This window comes from Anopheles maculipalpis, chromosome 2RL (assembly GCF_943734695.1).
Source record: "Anopheles maculipalpis chromosome 2RL, idAnoMacuDA_375_x, whole genome shotgun sequence".
In the NCBI taxonomy this organism is placed as follows: Eukaryota; Metazoa; Arthropoda; class Insecta; order Diptera; family Culicidae; genus Anopheles; species Anopheles maculipalpis.
In genome coordinates, this window is record NC_064871.1 from 78,304,909 (window position 1) to 78,324,192 (window position 19,284).

General features: G+C 46.7%; 2 protein-coding genes across 3 annotated transcripts in view; one reads left to right on the top strand and one right to left on the bottom strand.

Annotated features, from left to right (window-relative positions):
- The window catches only part of LOC126568579 (histone H3.3A-like), a 537,920-nt gene that overhangs the window by 84,742 nt on the left and 433,894 nt on the right, over nt 1-19,284 (top strand). The gene's annotated exons all lie outside the window — the stretch shown is intronic.
- Nucleotides 1-19,284, bottom strand: part of LOC126567771 (ecdysone-induced protein 75B, isoforms C/D-like) — an 83,602-nt gene that overhangs the window by 20,295 nt on the left and 44,023 nt on the right. The window contains exons 1-2 of one of the 2 annotated variants that reach the window (XM_050224057.1): nt 1,070-1,940; nt 744-888 (exon numbers count right to left, since the gene is read on the bottom strand). In XM_050224057.1, coding sequence (XP_050080014.1) covers nt 744-888; nt 1,070-1,936 — 1,012 coding nt within the window. In that variant the 5' untranslated portion in view covers nt 1,937-1,940. Of the gene's footprint in view, nt 1-743; nt 889-1,069; nt 1,941-19,284 lie in introns of those variants that run through there. The other variant, XM_050224056.1, reaches the window with a different exon arrangement.

The window sequence follows — 19,284 nt, forward strand, 5'->3', positions numbered from 1 at the left end:
TAACAGACTAGCCGAAAAACGAATATTATCTCAGAAGGCTAAACAGTTCTGCTTCAGGAGAAAAACACACACCGAAGAGACATCGTGTGATGGCGGTGCTGGCCACCAGCAAAAGAGGAAGGAGCTTTGTGTGTGCTTGCCTGCGAAAGGAGGGCGCACGAAAGACCCTCAACAAACTAGACCACTGACCGAAGCCATTGGTGTGTCCTTCACACCGCGAAAATTCGGACAGCCGAAATTGGTGGCAGAGCAGCTGCGTGTCCGTGACAGCCACCATGTGCAACACCACCATTTCGATCTTCTCCAGCCATTTTTTTTTTGTTGGCAGTTTTAATGGCAGTCCTCCCCGTTTCGGTGGGTTCGACCTTCGCGTGTGGATTGTTTTGGAGGGAAGATGAACTCGGCGGTCTGGTGAAAGAAGGCGATCTGGTGGTGAAGGACCTGACACTCTAGCTTCGAAATCCAGAGCTTGTAATGGATGTCGTGCTTGGTTCAAGGCGTTATCTAGTTTTTTTTTATATCAAGGCATGTCACAATTATGTCTCTGAGAAATTAGAGTTCCTCAACGACTTAACCTTTTCGTTTGCAGACGAACCGATTGTCCAGTAAATGCCCTCGGCTAATATTAATTCTAGTGCAAGACATCCAATTCTTGCAGTCCCCGAACGGATAGTCGAGAAACCAGCATCAATATGGAACGCGCATAGTTGCAATAGAAGAAAGGAACTTGTAAGGTCACTTACCGTCACGACTCATGCCGACGGCGATGCACTTCTTCAATCGGCAGTACTGGCAGCGGTTGCGGTTTATTCGCAGTATGCTGCACTGCTGATTTTTCGTGCACGGCCGGTACTGGATCTTCTGCTGTATCGACCGCCGGAAGAAACCCTAACAAAGAGACGGAAACAACAATAGATATTTAGTTACATTGGCACTTGCTTGGCAAGATTGTGCGGTGAATTGGTGCAATTATAGGTTAGTTCAAGCATCAATTGTGATCGCGCTGTCCAAAAAGAAGAACAAGTCACCCCCCCCCCCCCCCTTCCGCCCGCACAACACCAAAACGTACGTGATCTTCGCAGAGATTCTCCTCGAACTGCTGGCAGAGATCGTTGATGAGATGATCCGATGAGCAGGTGCACGTGCACGAGGAGGACGAGGACGAGGATCGCTCGCCGGACGAAAGTCCGCTGCTGCTGCTGCTGCTCTCGTCGCCGCTGCTGTTCGGTTCGGGTGAGGCCGCCGACGAAAGGGACGATTCCCGGCTACGGCAGGAACTGTTGCCACTGCTCGAGCTGCTCGAACTGCGCGCCTTTTTGCTCGCTAACCGTTGCTCCCCTTCCTCCTCGTCCTCTTCCTCTTCCTCTTCCTCCTCCTCACATCCAGCCTCGATCGCTTCGTCCTCTTCCATGGCGATCGGTTGCTCCTTCTGCTTCTCGATGGCACAAATGACTACACGCTGCTGCTGCTGCTCCTGCGTTTGCTCCTGCTGACCCTCCGGCCGTGGCGCTAGCACCACAACGGACGGGATGGTTGTCGTGCTTTCCTGCGGCTTCCCACCACCGCCCTGCGCACTCAACCACTCTTTGGCGATCGTTGTCTTTTTCCAGGGACAAAAATCGATCTTCGGCGTCACGGCCACCACCGGTGGTGGAGGTGCGGTTGTGTTGGTGGTGGCGGTTCCTTTCACAGCATTTAGTGGAGCAGACTCGAGGATTTTTACCAGCGCGCTATGACTCGTTTTCAGACTCTTATGCTGCTGAGGTGGAGGCGGCGGTGGTGCAGGACAGGACGATTCTTGCGACGATGGCGGGGAGGGAGCCTGCTGCCGTACGATAACGATCGTATTGCCCGCCGATGGTGCCATCGTTTGATGTTGCGTGCTCTGTCCTTGAGTGGTGGCGCCTGGTTGCTGTTGTACAGCGCTGCATCCCATTTTCCTTTAACACTCCCTCAATTGCACTCTCACACGCGCACACACACACAAAAACACACCCACACACACACACACTTAATCCGGAAGGAAAAAGATGTTAAGCTAGACCACTCTCACGGACGGATGATATTCCTTCGTGTGGTTCCTATCGCCGAACGATGGAGACGCCTGGTGTTTTGTAGGGTTTAGAGTGATTTTTCCATTTTGCGACGCTTCTGAGTGTGAACGGGATAAAAAATACACCGATAATGATGAGCAAACACCGCTCCCCACATACACACTTGCCTACTTCCGGGCTTTTCTGAGCACACTTGAACTTATTTCCCTGTTTTTTTTGGTGGGCAATTTTGAGGGAAAGTTTTTCCTTTTTTTTTCTTCTCTTACTTAGCTCTGGTGGCTCAAACAACACATCACAACTACTTCACACGACGGGTGACACGGTGCGAGGGAATGGTGAACTGAACGAACACTTCCAATATCACCATTTGAAACGGATTTCTTCTCAATTTTTGTATGAAAAGAAGAGCACCCGTGCACTTCACTTGTTGCGTAGAGATAAGGACAAAGCTTACGCGGAACTTCACAACCAAATGTTGCGCACTTGTTTCCGGAAGCTCACAAACTTTCCCGTCACCCAGCTGTGGACAGTGTTTTTATTTTCCTCTTCACAACCAATAATTTTCCTTCATCCACTTATATTCCTTCGCTATCAAAACGCTTCAGAAAACACAACCGGTACGACGAACGACCGGATTTTTCGCGCTTAGTTTCCGAACCTTTTCACCGATATGCATACACACACACACAAACACTCACGCGCGGTGCGAGGAACTGAAACAAACGTTCCTAACGTTACGAGACACCCCGAGCGGCTTCTTTTACACGCGGATGCGAAACGAAAATGCGATGCTTTCGCAGACGCGTCCAGTTTGCGAATGAATTTGAACGCTCGGTCCGATCGTCATCGCGCTCTTGTGGTCCCCGTCTTGTGTCGTGCGAATGAACACACCACCTCCCCGCGGGGTGGTTTTGTGATTCGGTAATCGTGTGCTTTGTTGGAGCGAGCCGGCACGAGGGCCGTTACTTGTTTCGCTCACACACGACGGTACCCGTTATTTTTGCCTCACCGCTGAACCGAAAGGGACGACCCAAACACACACACACACACACACACACACACACACAAACAGAGAGTCAAGCGAGTACGCACCCCCAGTTCAACGACCTGTCATTGCCGATGGCCTCCCATTCGCCAGCACCACCTGTGATCCACTAGCATCCTTTACGCTTCTATGAACCAATTCGCTCGGCGTTCACGAGCGCTCGCTCTCTCTCTCTCTCGCTCACGCTCTCACTCGCTCCATGTGTTGCAATCGAGTGAACGCCAGTCACATACAAGGGGGAATGAACATGAGCCATGGGTACGTGACGTGAGGCACACCAATTGCGCCCGGCCCTGGTGTGGGGTTTGGGGTGACTTTTCCAATGCACACGCCAGAGAGAGAGAGAGAGAGAGAGAGAGAGAGAGAGCGAAAGCGTGATGTGTGTATGTGTGTGTGGGACAGCATCATTCCACTCTACCCAGCAAAAGCGACGGTCGAGGGTGGCGGGACCGTGTTGGTTTCGTGACCTACTTTTTGGTCATCCACCCCGAAAACAGCGGCGGGGCCAGAGCTCACACAGCAAGCAGCTAAACGGAACAACAAGGCACCGGGCGACTGAAAGGGAGCTAGCACACACACACACACACTTCGTGAACGGGGGAGCGAGACCACATCGAGGGTTCACACATAACGCGTACCAAAGCAAAAACGTAAAATCGGACTCGTAGTACTACGAAACTATCATATCGCCCCCGTGCGCCATTGCTCGGTGTGACCACACGGTGCTGGTTGGCCATTGTGTTTTCTCTGTATGTGTGTGTGTATGTGTGTGTGTGTGTGCGCTGGGCCACAAGCTTTTCCTTCTCGGGTCCCGAACGGTGTAGCGTGTGTGAGAGATAAAGGCCGCTGGCCGTTTTTTTGCATTTTTAAGCCTTTTTCTTCACCCACCTCCCCTCCTTCATCCCTACAATAAGAAGAAGGGTTAGGGGAAGTATCTTTTTTGTGCTTGTTTCCCTCTTTTCTTCTTTATTTCTTCGAGCTTACCTCCTCCAACAAAAAAAAAAGCGCTCAGCTCAAGTGTATTGGGTGCTGGGCGGGAACGAAAACGCCGCCATCCTCGACTTCGGCCTCTTCTTCGGGGAAAGAAAGTGAGAGGAATTTGAAGCGAGTCCAATTATGATGAGTTTTTTTAGGCACTGGCACTGGATGGGAATAAAATTGTGTACGTTTTCTGCACACACAACAAACCCGGGTTCGGGACGAAAGGTTCCTGTTACATGAGGCCACAAGCGTGCTTTTTTTTTTTTTTGGTTGCAATTGTTGATTGGTACCTCTTTGTGAACCAGAGCAGACACCGTTCAATTTAAAGGAAATCGTGAGAAAACCTTTTGGCGTTCCAAAACAAACATAAAAAAACGGGGTCTGAAATTTGAGCTTTTTTGCGTGTGCAGTAACTGATGAAAGTTTTCGTTTGGTGGGTTCGCTTCCTGTCACTTTTCCAAGGCAAGGAAAGTGTGCCGGGTTTTCCTGCCACCAATAAAACAATTCCCCCCACAGAATGAATCATGGTTGTTCAATATTGCTTGCCAAGCAGAGCCCCCCCCCCTGTCGCTTGTTCGAAGATAATGGATGATTCAAGCCTTTTTGGAGCCTTTTGGGGCTTTTTTGTTTTCTGTTTGCGATTTGGGAAGGAATGATTCAGCAGCGATTAAACAAAGAACGAATGGATTTGCAAGCAAGAGTGACGCATGCGAGACATTGGGTCAGTTTCCGGACCTCGTATGTTATTTACTTATTTAAAAATAAAGCTTGGACTCTTCTTATAGATTTAAGAAGATTCATCCAAACTGGAAGATAAAGTTCCCTTGGGCGGAGGACCACAGGCCAGCCGGAGACTCGTTTTTCATTGCGCACATGATCTAAATACATCGATTATAAATCGCTTTGCAGTTGCAAGTTTGCTTTTCGCAATCGGGACGTGAATCGTAAACGGCTAATCGAAGTAAACAATGAACAGCTCAGCCCCAGAGCGCTCAGAGCGATCAGTGCAAAGAGGATCCTCTTCTCTCGCAGCAGCAAAAATCGCATCACACAGAAGTGGACAAACCGTGCTCTCGTACGGTCGGTCGGGCGAGTCGGTCAGTGGCCTCTCGGCGAGAACAGACCACAGCAAAAACCAGACCACGACGAAAGAGCACACGACGACGACGACAACGGTGACGACGTCACCGGATTCACCGTAAACGTAAGCGAACCACAAACCGACGAGGGGTGGAGAGTGGCCCTCGCCCAAAGTTCATTGGCCTCGGCAGTTCGCAAGACCTCGGGGCGGGCGAGACTTTGGCTGTCATAAGGGGTAGGTACACACGGGGGAGGGACGACCTGACACGAGAATGGACGCTCACACGCACACACGGCACGAGAGAAAAGCATGTTTCGTTCCCGTTCTGTGCTTGCGAGCCAAAACAAAACAAAAAAAAAAAAACAAGGGAAACAGGGGTGGAATTTCCGAAACAGAAAAGAAAAAAATCCACCCGCCGATAAAAGCATCACAGAGAGGGCTTGGTTGGGAGTGTGTGCGCGCGAATTTGACACTGACTCATAAACGGGGACAAAGCGGGACGCTTTTTGTCGTGTTAAAATGCTCTAGATCCATCCGTATCGCGCGCCATTTTGATTGGGTTCGTTTTTGGAGTTGAAGAATTCGCAAAGAACAAAGAATGCAAGTCGGCAAACGGGACCAACGCGTCCAGCCACCGATAGGAAGAACAACCAATGCGTCACCGTACCGAAGACCCTTTACGGAAAGGTGAATGAACGGACCCCATCCGAGAGACACACAAAAGGCAGGTCTCTGCCTTCGCCTCCCCTCGTTACAACTTCATTCTCCAGCAGCAATGTCGCCTGTGCAGCATGTGACGTCATACGAAGAGCGACATCAAAGCGCGGGAGAAGACTCGCGAAGACTTCGCGAAGGGGCACAGGTTCTCAGCCGCGAGAGAACGAGCGAACCCCGAATGGGAGGATGCAAAAGAAAGGGGAAAAGTGGGGGAATGGGGGAGGGGCAAAACGCGATTTCCTGGTCCACACACACACACACCCCCCATCGGCGCTATGATGTGGTGGACGGGATTTGCATATTTTACCACCCTTCAGCTCGACCCACCCCACCCTTGTTCTGCGCTCATCTCATTCATCTCATCCGTCACGAACAATTGTTTGTGAGCGAAGAGAGTTCAACGACCGTTTGACTCGACGACCGGGTCTCTGTGTGTGTGTATGTGTGGAAAAGCGGTCTGATCGTTTGTCTCTCGATCGCTTTATTCGCTGTTCCTGATCTCCGTTACTTTTCTGCGTGCATGCATGTCACCCCTTGCACCCGCTCTCTCTCTCTCTCGTTCGCACTCTTCCTTCGCACGGTACTCTCATTCTCAGAATTTTTTGGTTGGAAAATCGGGCAACCGGAGAGTGCGCGTATTGGAAATTCTTATCCTGCTTCTAGGATTCCGGGGACTTGGACGAGTGTTTAATTAGGTCAACAGCACACTCCCGATAGCACACCACATATGTATGGATGTGTGTGTGTGTGTGTGTATGTGCGTTCCGGTTGGTGGAAGGTGGTTACACATTACCGAAAGGGAAGCGCCGTGAAGGCAAAACGGCAGAAGGTTAAATGAGTTCGTTAGCAGACCTCAGAACTGTTGGCCCACTTGCCACCCGCTAGGCAGAAAGAGAGTGGGGTGAGCGGGGTCGAGGGTTTGTGTTCTTCGTTCTTCGATAGTTCAATGACATTGCTGGCGCTGTGTTGGGGAAATATCGGAGAAAATACCAGTTGGTACAAGATTCTAATTCTAGTTCCATTTTTTCCATTTTGAATTTTCACGTTTTCATCGTTATATTTTCTGTTTGTGGTTTTTTAAATGTGTTTTTAGCTTAATCTGAATTTTTTCATGCATTTTCTTATTCATTTTTTTTCTTTATTTTCATGTTTTTAGTTGTTTTTTATTTCTTGTTAGAACATCATGCATTAAGTTTAATTTTTGTAATTAATTGTTATTTTGTTTAATATCTTGTTTAAGTTTTATTTTTTGAGTGCTTTAGAATACTTTAAGTTTTTTGTTCTTGTTTGATATTTTTGTTTTGTGTTTTGAAATAAATTTAAGGTGGTTTAAGCTTTTCTTAAATTTTGTTTCTTTTATCTTTTTTCGTTCTTTGATTCCTCTTTCTTTAAATTTGCTAATTTATTTTGTTGCTTGTTTACATATTTTTTATAGTTTATTTTGTGATCAAATAATTTACTTAATTATTTCTTTATTTTTATTTTTGAACGTTTTTAATTTCTGTTTATAAAAGCTAATCGCAAAAGCACTGTTATTCTTTGATTTGATTGCTACTTTGTATATGTTGTGGTGTTTTTTTTTATCTTGTTTTGTATATATTTTAGTGCATGTGTTCTGTTTTGTTGTTTTATTTTTCTGTGTAATTTGTATTTTTTTATTTATTTCAAAGTTTCTTTTTAAACATTCTCCGTTTTTCATTCCTCTTTGTTTTGTATGGTTTTCGCAAACATTTTTTTCCATTATTCACGTTGACCCGTAGCACTGAATAATTTCATTTTGTTCCTCAAAATATTATCCAACATCTTAGTAAGCTTAGCTACTGCAAACAAGGAAACGCACATCACCGCCCAAGAGTGCAACGCGAATCGTACCACCCCGCGTGTACCTGTGTCAAAGGCTTTCAGACCTACGCGGACCTACAAGGCAGCAAAAACAACAAAAAAACAGGAACCACCTCGAGTGGAAAAATGGCAAAACAGGGTTATAGAGTTCCGTGCGCGGCCCGTGTATCGTCGACCCCCTGGCTCGGTCAACGAACTTTTCTCCGAAACTGAAATAGTGTGCTGCTGTCGACTTGCCCAACAACCTGCCCCATCCCTCACGCTAAACCTTTCACTCTCTTCCTTCCTTCCTGCTGCGCTTTTCGTCGTACCTTCGGTCGAACGTAGCGTGCGCGCACATTTTTGTCCCGTCGTCGCACGCGCAAAAACGCGCGCGCGCGCTCCCTGTGCTTACATAATTTTTTCTCACCAACTTTACACCCTCTCCCTGCCCTGTTGTCTAAGCACCTTCCGCGTCCCGATCACCCTGTTGTGTCGTTCGTTCCGACCGTTTTCGCGTCCATGTCCGGGTCCGGGTGTTTGTATGGAATATGGTCACAAACTGCACACCGAACGACTGAGCGCGAGCGCGCCTGGAATGAGCCCGTTTCACAGTTGATGCCTCCCGCTGGAACTGGCAGCCCACCTCCTTCTGGTGGTACACGTTACGTTCAACCTTAATGTCCGCTTAGATGCCGACCGCCGTGTGTGTATGTCCCCGTTGTTTTTTTTTTCCTCTCTATTACAAACATTCGTACGCAATTTCGAACAACCTAACGGGTTTGGTGGTTTTTGTTTTGTATTCTCCGTTGTTGCGGGTGTTGTTCGGTTGTGCAAAAAAGCATAAACTCGATGACGAAAAGCAAGCAAACGTTTGGTGGAATAAAATACCATTTAAACAAAAAAAACCCTTCCCCTCCGTCAGCGACTCCAGTCAGTACTAATGCTTCATGTGACACAACATCATGTTGTGACCCGATGCAGCTCACCCGACAAATGGTCACACACAGACACACAGGAAGGCCCTTACGAATTCATGTACTCTTTTACCTGTCGTCTCCTCGCCTTTTTTCCCCCATTTCATAAGCTGTTTTGAAGTTTGAAGTACCTACCGCCCGGGCTCGGGTACAGTTAGAAGCTTAGACGAACTGCACAGAACAGAAACTGGATGGAACATGATTCTGCTCTTGGCCACCTCACCACATTAAAAAGGGGGTTTTGGTGGCGTGTGTTGGGGGTGTAATTTTTCACACTTTCGGCATTGGCGGCTAGAATTTGCTGGAGAGAGCGAGAACCAAGTGGGAACACAGTGGGTCATTGGCCTTTTCGTTAGCCAGTCGGCCAGTCTCAGTGGGGTGATTCATGCTTCATTCGAGCTGGTTCGAGATATTTCGACAGCACAGCTGATCGAGTTTAGCATGGAAAGGCCACCCCAAGATGAATTTTAATATAACTGAGATGTGAAGAATTTTTTCGGAATTTAATTACAAGAAATTGGGCTCTATAACGTCGAGGAGGCTCTTACTCCTTCGGAGATGAATCTTACTCCAAAATTGCCAGTTTGTAACTACAAAGATAGAAAAACACTTCACGAACTCCTGTCTTGACGCATCGATTGAGCACACATTTATCTTACGAGGAGTGTCAAGAAGGTTTGCTCCAGAAAGCTGGGTTGGGGAGGGCGCCAAAATTGCGTCCAAACAAAGCGCCAAACATCAGCGAGCTCGCTACCCCCAAAAACAAACAAATCGTCAAGAGCTGGTTGTAAACAGAACAGAAGACATGAAGACGAAAAAATAAAATAAATTGAGCATACAAGCGACGAACCGCAACAATGGCGCTGAACGGTCCACCGCTGGTTTGGTGTGATGATCGTTCTGGTGGGAGGCAGAAAGGATGGAGCAAGAACAATACCGCGCTGTGTGAGTTCACTGACACCGCTGGCTGGCTGGCTGGCTGGCCGTCTGTCATCCGTGCGGGGAAGGGCGTAGGTAAAAAAAATACATCGCATTTTATCCGTTAGACACATGTACGGAGTTTGGATGTCATGCTCTCGATTTGTGGGTTAACTTCCCGAAGAGTAACTGCCTCATCAGGATCGCTCTGATCTTCTCACTTGCCGACTCTCTTTGTGCACTCTGTACCGGGTTTGCCAACTGCATTCTGATATTTGCAATTCTATCAGAACGTACGCACGATCGCTGCCAAACCTAGGTAGGAAACTTCGAGAAATCACCCAGAATTCGTTAGCATCCTCCAGACAGCTGAGTGCAGCGCTTTGTCTGATGCATTTCTTTATTGCCTTTCGAGCTACATCCATAGGACCCTTTCCGAAATGGGTCAATCTTGTGGACCTGACAGGTTTACTGTAGAACTGCCGGGAGGGAGCGCATTTTTAAGAAGGAATATTGGTAAGATTGACCATTTTATTAGGGGGAGAGGGAGGGCGCAAGATCAACTCCTCAAGCGACAAAACGACAAGTCATTGCCCTCCATCATACCGTCAAATTGGAGTAAGAATGAGAACATTCTCTTTCTTTCTTTCTCTCTCTCTCTCTCTCTCTCTCTCTCTCTCTCACCGGTTTGATCTTCATCTCAGGCAAAAGCAAAAAAGCCTCACCGATATCGTAGTGAGCGCGAGAGCATGGACAAGGAAGCACGTGAGATTGAGAAGTGGGATTTTTAGTGCGCCCGACCTATAATTACACTCTGCTGCTAGGCTCGCCGTCTGAGCAAACCTCCGGCCTCATGATCGTCGTCCACCGATTGGAATGAAAAACCCGGTTTTTACTGGTTGGATGTTTCCTGCTGCCTCCATTTTGTTCCTCTACCCATGAGCGGAGCCTCTTGGGGTAGTTTATTTTTGGTCAAAACACGTCCACTATTCCGCACACAGTCACACACACACACACATAGCAGATGTACCGCGAAGAAATAGAGGAAGTGAATGACCGATCTTTCTCTCGGATTCAGTCCGGCAAACCCGGGCAGCTTCACGCGACGTCATTTCTCCAGCACACGACGAGATCGATCGACGATCATGGACGCCATCATGGTTGCAGTTTTTCGCGTGCTCTTTCCCTTCCTCTCTCTCTCTCTCTCGCACACAGGCACACAAGGAGAGGGCTTAGCGTGTCAGTTGGTTACGCAAAAATAACTGATTGCCGTACGCTTATGATGATCAAGTTGGCATTTCCGCGTGATATCTGCCACCTTTCTTCTTTCACTCTTTTTTTTTTCTCTCTCTCTCTCTCTCTTTCTCTCTCTCCTCGCTTTCGCGCACAGAGAGCGGTAAAGCAAAAACCTGATCGTAATATATAATTGAAGACGGACGGAAACGGTTGATTCGGCAACTGAACGACGGACGGCTACCAACGGTGACTTGGATTCGCGACGTCCGCGTGTAGTGTTGTGTGTATTATGCAATTGTGTTAACTACTTACACAAACACACACACACGCACCGCGACCAGCCAGCGAAAACTAGTGTACGCGCACGGGGGTCCAATGACCTCTCTCGCCACTCCAAAAGGGGCAGTTTCCGATGCAAGAGAGCGAGCAATGGATTTTTGTTGTGTTGTTGCTGCTGCTGTTTCCTTAACAAGATTTTGATTTCTTTTGCCGTACGTATCGTATCGTAGCGTTCGTTCTTTTCTACACGCTGCCCCGCTAGTTTGCCTTCTTTGTCACACAGTTTAGTAACCCTTTCACGTTTTATTGCTTGTGTTTTGTGTGTTGTGTTTCCTTCTTTCCCGAGTACATTTGGGTTTTGTTTTAATTTAGATCTGTTTTTTTTTGTTTTTGGGGGGGGGGTTTTTTCGGTGCATTAGAAGTGGAAAAAGAGAGATGGAAAAAAACAGAAAAAGCAAGAGAGTAACACACACACACTAGCGGTGTATTGTGTAATGTGGTGTGTGCTATCGAGCAGGGTTGGAATGTGCCTGCTTTGTTTTTTTTTTTTAAATTTTGTTTTGGACTGTGTTTTGTTTTTGTTTTGATTTTGGATTTTTTGAGCTGCCATTTTCTCTCTTCTATTTCCCATCTTTTCTAGCCGGGTTGGTTTCGGGGCTTTCTCCCTTCTCGAAGCGAGGGTAAATGAACGCATTAAGACGCCGAAATTGGGTGGGATTTTTCCTCCTCTCTTTTGGGGACTTCCTTTTCGAAACAGACGTCTTACGAAACACATCGTTTGCAGTGTGAATTCCCCCCATCTTCTTTTCAGTGATTTTTTTTTTTGGTTGTTGTTGCTGTATTCATTTGGAGGGTTGTTGTTTTGAGATTTGTTTACTTCGCTTAGGGTTTTGCTTTTTCATCTTTCACTCTTGTACATATGCCTTCCTTCCTATTTATTTTCCTTACCTCTCTTTCTTTCTTCTGCCGGGTTAAAGATGAAAATCATCGACACTTTCTAACCACAGCTTTCCGTGGCGATGGCTGTTAATCTTTAACTTCCTTCTCTTCCTCCTTTCGACTGCTTCTGCTGCTGCTGCTGCTACGTCAGGTGAGTGTTAAAATGGAAGGTTGTTGAACTCCGAAAAACTCCTTCGTGAGTCGTTTGTTATTAGCCGCGTTTACCAGCTTTTGTTACTTGCACTTTTCCCAAATTTCCGCAAACTGCTCTGCCCGCTCTCTTTCTCTCTCTCTCTCTTTCGCGGTGTGTAAATCTTTGTTTTCATTTCCATTTCAACTCAAAATGTGTGTGTGTGTCTGTTGGGAGGAATGAGTTTTCTTTTCTTCCAATTTTGAAACCAAAATGTAAACAACTTCGTCACTACGAAAACAAATTTCGTAACCCAACGTCGGGTACGTCTCGAGTGTGAAGCTGATTAGATAATTTATTGACATGTTTTTATTTACTTTTATTATTTTTCGTTGTAATTCGAGGGGGGCTGCGAATATCAATCACCTCTTGCTGGTGGAATGTTTCCCACTAGCCCAATTGTTGGGGTGGAGGGAAATCCCGCTCTGATGATTAATGCACCAGAGTGAGTCCCAGTCACTATGAGTCACCGTACTCCGCCAGAGTTTGAATTTCTGCGTAATGGTGAAAACTGGAATATCCACTTTTTTTTTGTTGGTTCTGAGAAGAACTTGCCGTGATTCATACATTTTTCTGTAACTGGTTCCCGGTTCTGCTCGATATTTGAGGCTTTTGACCCCTGGCACGACTCGATGGCTGTGTTGTGCTACTATTTAGTTGTGAGTATGCAAATGAGGTAACGAAAAAAAAATACAAAAGAAATTACAAACAAACCATCCCCCCCCCTAACTTCAGCAATTAACAGTTAAATGATAGTTACAGTTATGTCTCCGTGTGGGTGGGCGGGGCGCGAGAAGCGTCACGAGGGAAATATTATGTAATAGTATTATTTTCGGCGATGAATTGTGTGTTTGTTTTCCTTTACCACTTTTGTGTGCTTGGAGCTGCACCCTCCGCAAAACAAATCGTAAACGTCATTAGCATTAGTGCAAAGCATAATTTACATTCATCGCTTGCCCATCCACGGGCACAAACAACGAAAACGAATGACGGGCCCATGAAGGCGATGAAGCTGTCGTCAACAATGACGGCGCGGCACACGCAGAACAGTTACGAGTCAATAGCCTTTGTAAGCGCGAAAAACGTGCGCTTTGCGCCCGCGTAAAGCAAGGAAAGCGTAGAAATGTCGATTGAGAGGGTCGAAAGGAAAGGGGTGCGTAGAAACGTTCTAAAACAACGAAATTTGCTAAGCGGAAGGATTGGAGCAAGTGTGTAAAATGGTTTTTGTTTACAAAAAGCTTTAGAGAAGAGGAGGGGGGGGCATTATTTCGATCGTTATTTCCGATTAATGCCGAGAGAAATGGTTCGATTTCACCAAGCAAAATTTTTTGCTACAAAAACCTTCCCTCCTCTAGCGCTCTTTTTTTCCCATTGCTAAATCCTATCACTTGCACACAATTTACAAAAAAAAAAACGTCTCTTCGGGTCTCTGTTTACAGCCGACGCCACGTGCGTTTTTACAAAGTACCATGCGCCTCCATCACCTTTTGTCAAAAATCTATTTTTTTAAATCGTTCGAACGTGATGGATTCGTGGCGTTTTTGGGGAAGTGAATTTTGCACCAACTCTAGTGAGAGAAAGAGAGAGAGAGTTTGCTTTTCAAGGTAACAAACAGAACCGCTCAGTTTTGCTACAGAAGGAGCTCTTTTTGTGAGATTTATTGGCATTGTTTAATTAGGGAAATGGAAAATTGACCTTGTTTTCTATTTTTAATTTAAAATTCGTCCAACTAAAACGAGTTTCTAGTGTCGAATTTATCTATTCAGATATTTTTTGATAAATTTTTCGTATAATCGATGCCACAAGAGTAGAAAAGCCATGCATGAATAATATATCAACAAGCGTTTGTTTGGTGCTCCTTTACTTCAATACCGAATGCACAGTTTAATCCGCTTCCATCCATTACCTCCCTCACCGCACGTAATTTCTAGAAACGACGATCGGTCTTTCCAAGCCCTTCGTAGCGCGCGTACACCATCGTGGACGACCCGCGCACGCGCGCTGTTCTCTTCTCCGACGCGATTTTTCGTCACCACCATATGGCTGTGTTCTCTATGCCGATGGTGTGTGTTAGAGTGAGTGAGAGAGAGAGAAGCAGGCATGGGTGCGAGAAAGAACACCCCCCCCCCTTTGCGCGGGGGTAGCATTGACACATTAACAGAGCAAAGACCTTTGGTTCGTTCGTTCGTTCGTTTCTTAGCGGCTCTCTTTGGGTCCTTTATGTGCGTGGCGAGGCACAGAGAAGGGGGTAGCAAGAGAAGCGAGGTGTATGTTGGTCAACCACCCAGCAACAAACGCACGCACACAAACACACGCAGGCAAGCTTTAAAGTTAGTCGTTGTCTCTTTGCGTGTACGCTGTTGCGTGTGACTGAGTTTTTACGCGAGTTTTATGCTGTTTTTTGCATCGTTTTTGCATCTGCCAGCCACCTCCACACACGAATGCAAGTTTTTTTTTTTTTTTTTTTTTTTGGTGGAGTATTGTGCACCATTGTGTGTACACCATATCTTTGTGTCTCGGCCCGTGCTGGGGTCGATGGGATGTTGTTGTTCCAGATTTTTTGTGGCACAAAAGAGCCGTGAATTTTGTTGGCAATGGAACGGGGGTTTTTTTTCGTTGTTGTTAAATAAAGGAAGCTAAATTTGTCTATAACACAATAGCACAGTTTTGCATTTAATAATTTACCCCCAGGGTGCACCCCGCAAAAGCATACATCGAGGTGTCGAATTTTCTGGAATCAACAATCGCCCCTAAATGTGCACAAACAACAACAAATAGACCGCACTCGAAACAAAACCAAACAAACAGCTGGTAATACGAGGTCGTGCCTGGTATGAAGAAAAAGAAAAGAAAGATAACACATCGCAAAAAAAAAACAAACAAACAATGAGCAAACGCAAATACAATTTTTACGCACAACTTGGACGTCGTGGTTGTTGTCACCGAAATTGGTATCGCCACTGAGCGGGAGCGTTTTAGTGACGCAAATTCATCTGTTTGTCCAGCCAACGGACAGAATGTTGGGTTGAAATTTATGAATTTAAATAAATAGAATCCAAATCTCAAGCTTCGTTGGTTTAAAAATGATTCACCGTTTGTCAAAGTTCTTATTTAATAATTTACAATTAAAAATAAGAGGAAAAACAGTGAAGAAAAATGACAAAATAATCGAGATTAATTCGAGTGCAACACAATACAATCACCCCTAAAGACCGTTCTATGTCTCTCTTTCTTTTCTGCTCAGTCTCTGATGCACTTCGGCTGCACTTACTGTTGCACTGTTGAACCTGTGTGCGTGTGTGTGTGTGTGTGTGTGCGAAACAGCACACAAAAAAGGGTTGCAGAAACGCTAAGCTGCAGATCTTCATCTCTTTCGCCCAGACAAAGCAGAAGGGGACCCTTCTATGCGCCAGTTCTATGCGAGTTCGATGTGATAACGGCGCATGGGACGCGACTTAAAGGGATGAAACAAAAAAAAAAATGACGGCGCTTCGGTGTCGTTGGCCTCAGTAACCCACATGCAAGGTTGATGACCTAAATTACTTGCCTTCCTCACCTTGCCCCCCCCCCCTTCCCTCCCGCGTTTGAATGTTCTCGTTCTTGCCGGGGTCCCTTCGGTTATGAGGCTCACCCCACTCCCCTCGATCAATTCCATGGTCGTCGACCTCATCCATCATGGGGTTGGCATTTCCTTTCCTACTCCCCCAATCGCATTCTCTCGGTTGCTCTCTCTTCAAGCTAGGTTAAAACATTTACTACCGTTCTTATTCTGGCTGCTCGCTGGAAATGAACATTCAGGCCACACTGTTCATGTTCTGTCATTAGGTGAAATGAATACTGACTTGTTCGATATTCGGTTCTAGGTCGAGTTACATCCAAGGGAGCAATGTACTTTACAATATTATGCTTCATGAGGCACGGTCTTGGGAGAACAGAAAATAAATGTTAAATTTATAAACATATTTCATAAAACTCTTCTTAACTCCTTTTATTTTCCTTTCTTCCTTTCTTGGCGCTACACTCTTTATCAGTGATACTACTGACAAAAGACGTTATCACCCAAAAAAAAAAAAACGCAGGTCGAACAACATCCGGCCATAAACGAGGCGTGATGAACACCCGAAATGAATCAGCAAATGAACTTCCTCCCTTTTCTTTCGAAACAACGAAAACGAATGTAAACCGATGAAAAACAGGGTGAGCTAATGTGTGTGTGAGAGAGAGAGAGAGAGAGAGAGAGAGAGAGAGAGAGAGAGAGAGAGAATACGCTCTTACGCCATACGCATTTGGCTGGGGAGCATAGAACGGGACACGCTTTCGGATGAACCCTCACACCTCACAAGGTGTTCACGCGATTGTACTTCGCTCCAACACTCTCTCACCCATGTGCAAGCAAAAACGAGAGAACGAGAGATAGAGAGAGAGAGAGCAGAAAAGCCACCCTTATACTCGAAGCAGCCATCTTTGTTTTCGCTCTCTCTTTTACTCACGCGCGTGTGGAAAATTGGAACGTTTCACTCTTTTCTCCTATGCGATTGCTCCTATGCAAGCATGGCCGGTGGTACAAAGGCACAGCTGGACGCTTAAAATGAACGTCATACTCAACAAAAAAAAAAGACGTCAGCGAGAGTGAGCGCGAACGTGGTTTGCGTGTGTGTGAACGAGATCGACTCAGCGCTAGGAAGGGTAGAAGAGAGCATTGAATTGGCGACCACCCCTCACCTCACCGTCCCTCGGTTTTGGGTGGGTTTGTGTGGGGTGGCCTCATAAAATCTCAAGGCCAATCCCTCCTCGCTTCTTGCACGGCCCTCCCCACCTTCTCCCATAGATGGTTGTGTCGCACACGCAATATGCCAGAGAAGCTCTCAAACCTTGCTCTATCTCTATCTCTCTCTCTCTCTCTCTCGTTCTATCTCGAAGGAACGCTAGAAGTTGGCTATTCTTTCGGTAGGGGTGACTTCGGCTTCGCAGAAGGCAGCAAGGCGAAGAGTGCGCGCCGACGACGACATTTTTGCGCTTCTCGTCCACCCTTCTTCAACGCTACAAAGGGGTAATAAGGCAAGCGAGCACTGCGAGCGGGTGGCTGGCAGCAGATAAAAGAACGAGGCCACTCGAGTTCATTCAACCCGGTGCCCTGGTGGTGGTGGTTCAGGCTGTCGCCCGCCCGTTGGCGGAGTTCGGGTTTTGCATGCTGCTCGGTACCGAAAGGGCCTGGCCGAGGTTGCAGTAGCAAGCAAAGCTCTGCTAGAGTGTAGCACTGAGAGGCTGACCTGTGTGTTGCTATTGCTTTTTGATTAATTAAATAAAGTGGGAAAGAGTCCGGTCACACCGATAAGGGATGACGGTTTATAATGGCACAGTTTATTAGCTTCACGCTTGTGATACTGGCAAACTCTTCCTACACACAACTCTTGATAGGTTCTTGATAAAAAAAACCACCCATGATAATGGCTAATAAAACGAAAAAACAGAACCAAAACAAAAGCCTCCTTCGAATTGACTGATATCACGAGCGCGACCTCGACGAAATTCACGTCCGCCCCACAGGTGAATGACCTGTAATCGGTGGCATGCGCGTTTTAACTGCACAGAAAAAAAAGAGGAACACACACACACACACACACACACACACACACACACACACACACACACACACACACACACACACCGTTTATAGCGACTAAAAGAAGTTGGCCATCCGCAGATAAAGTGCGCACCTGATTGTGTCTGTGGAGCAACAATAGCTGTAGAGACGAACATCCTCCCGTTTTGAAACCGAGTCAGTGTGTCACTCGGCACAGCTCAGCTCGCCCGAGAAGGAAATGAGTTTAAAGAAGTGCAAAAATAACATACAGGAAGAGGGAGCGGACGAACCGCGAGGGTGGAAGAAATGCTAGTACGACACGCTTCATTTGCGAAGAAATTGATGATGGAACCTCATTTAAATGAGTGAAATATCTCATTTCGTTCGTGCGGGGCTGTTGCCTGTTGTTTGACGCAAGCAGGCGCGTGTGAGCGACAGAGCGTGTGTGAGAGAGGGAGCGATCTGTGCAAGCGCGTGCACGCGAGCAGATATGGGTCAATAATGGTCTATTTATATTTTTTTAAAAAATATTGTGCTTCAACAACATATTAACGCAGGGTTGATTGTGCCCGTGTGTGTCTCGGACCATTCCAAAAAAGGGAGAGGAAAATTTATTTTAAACGGGTTGCGTTTAATTACCCGCCCTTTTTTAATGCTAGTGTGAGAGCATGACTCTCTAGTGAGCGATGAGTGTTGGCGCCAATTTTTGACATCTGCCAACTGACATCTGTCAAACACTATAAGTGATTGTATGCTCTGGTGTCAGTTATTTAGACCTTTTACTTAGCGGAGGTCCTCAAAACAAGCGCTCTAGAAACGCTTGTTGCAAGGAAAACTTAAGCTTCCAGGTTTCGAAATTGCAACCAAAGACTGTGTCTGGCTAACACACCCACTCCCGTACGTCCGTGTTGCAACCAATAACTCACGACACGTTGCAAATGACACAAAACCTTCGAAAATGTCTGCAATCGAGTCTCGACGCGAACACCGAAGTTAGGCTAAACACGATACCACACAAATCGCCAATTTGCGTCACCATTTGCAGAGCTACAGACACCATACACCATAGACCCAGGTGTTCAAGTCATCGTGGCGTGTGTTTCTTGTCCTTGACAAGCGCAAACACACACTCACAGTAGGTCGACGACTTAGCACAAACGGGTACTGTTTGTTTCGCAGCAGCAGCAGCAGCACCACCACCAGGCAGGCAAGGCCTAGGTATTTGGGTGCGCTTCTATCTAAATCGGTAAAATGCAGCCGGACGAAATCGATCTCCAGCGGTATACCAGTGGCCACGGTTGCACAACCAAAAGCGCAACCGTACGTACCGAGAGCGAGAGATCAAATCGCTCCAATGAGGGGCCAAAACCTGCTGCTGGGTGGACTATCTTTGCCTTGGCGTCTTTACGGCTTTTAGTTTTGTAGTCGAGCCCCGTGCTTCAAGACACGAGAGTGGACGACC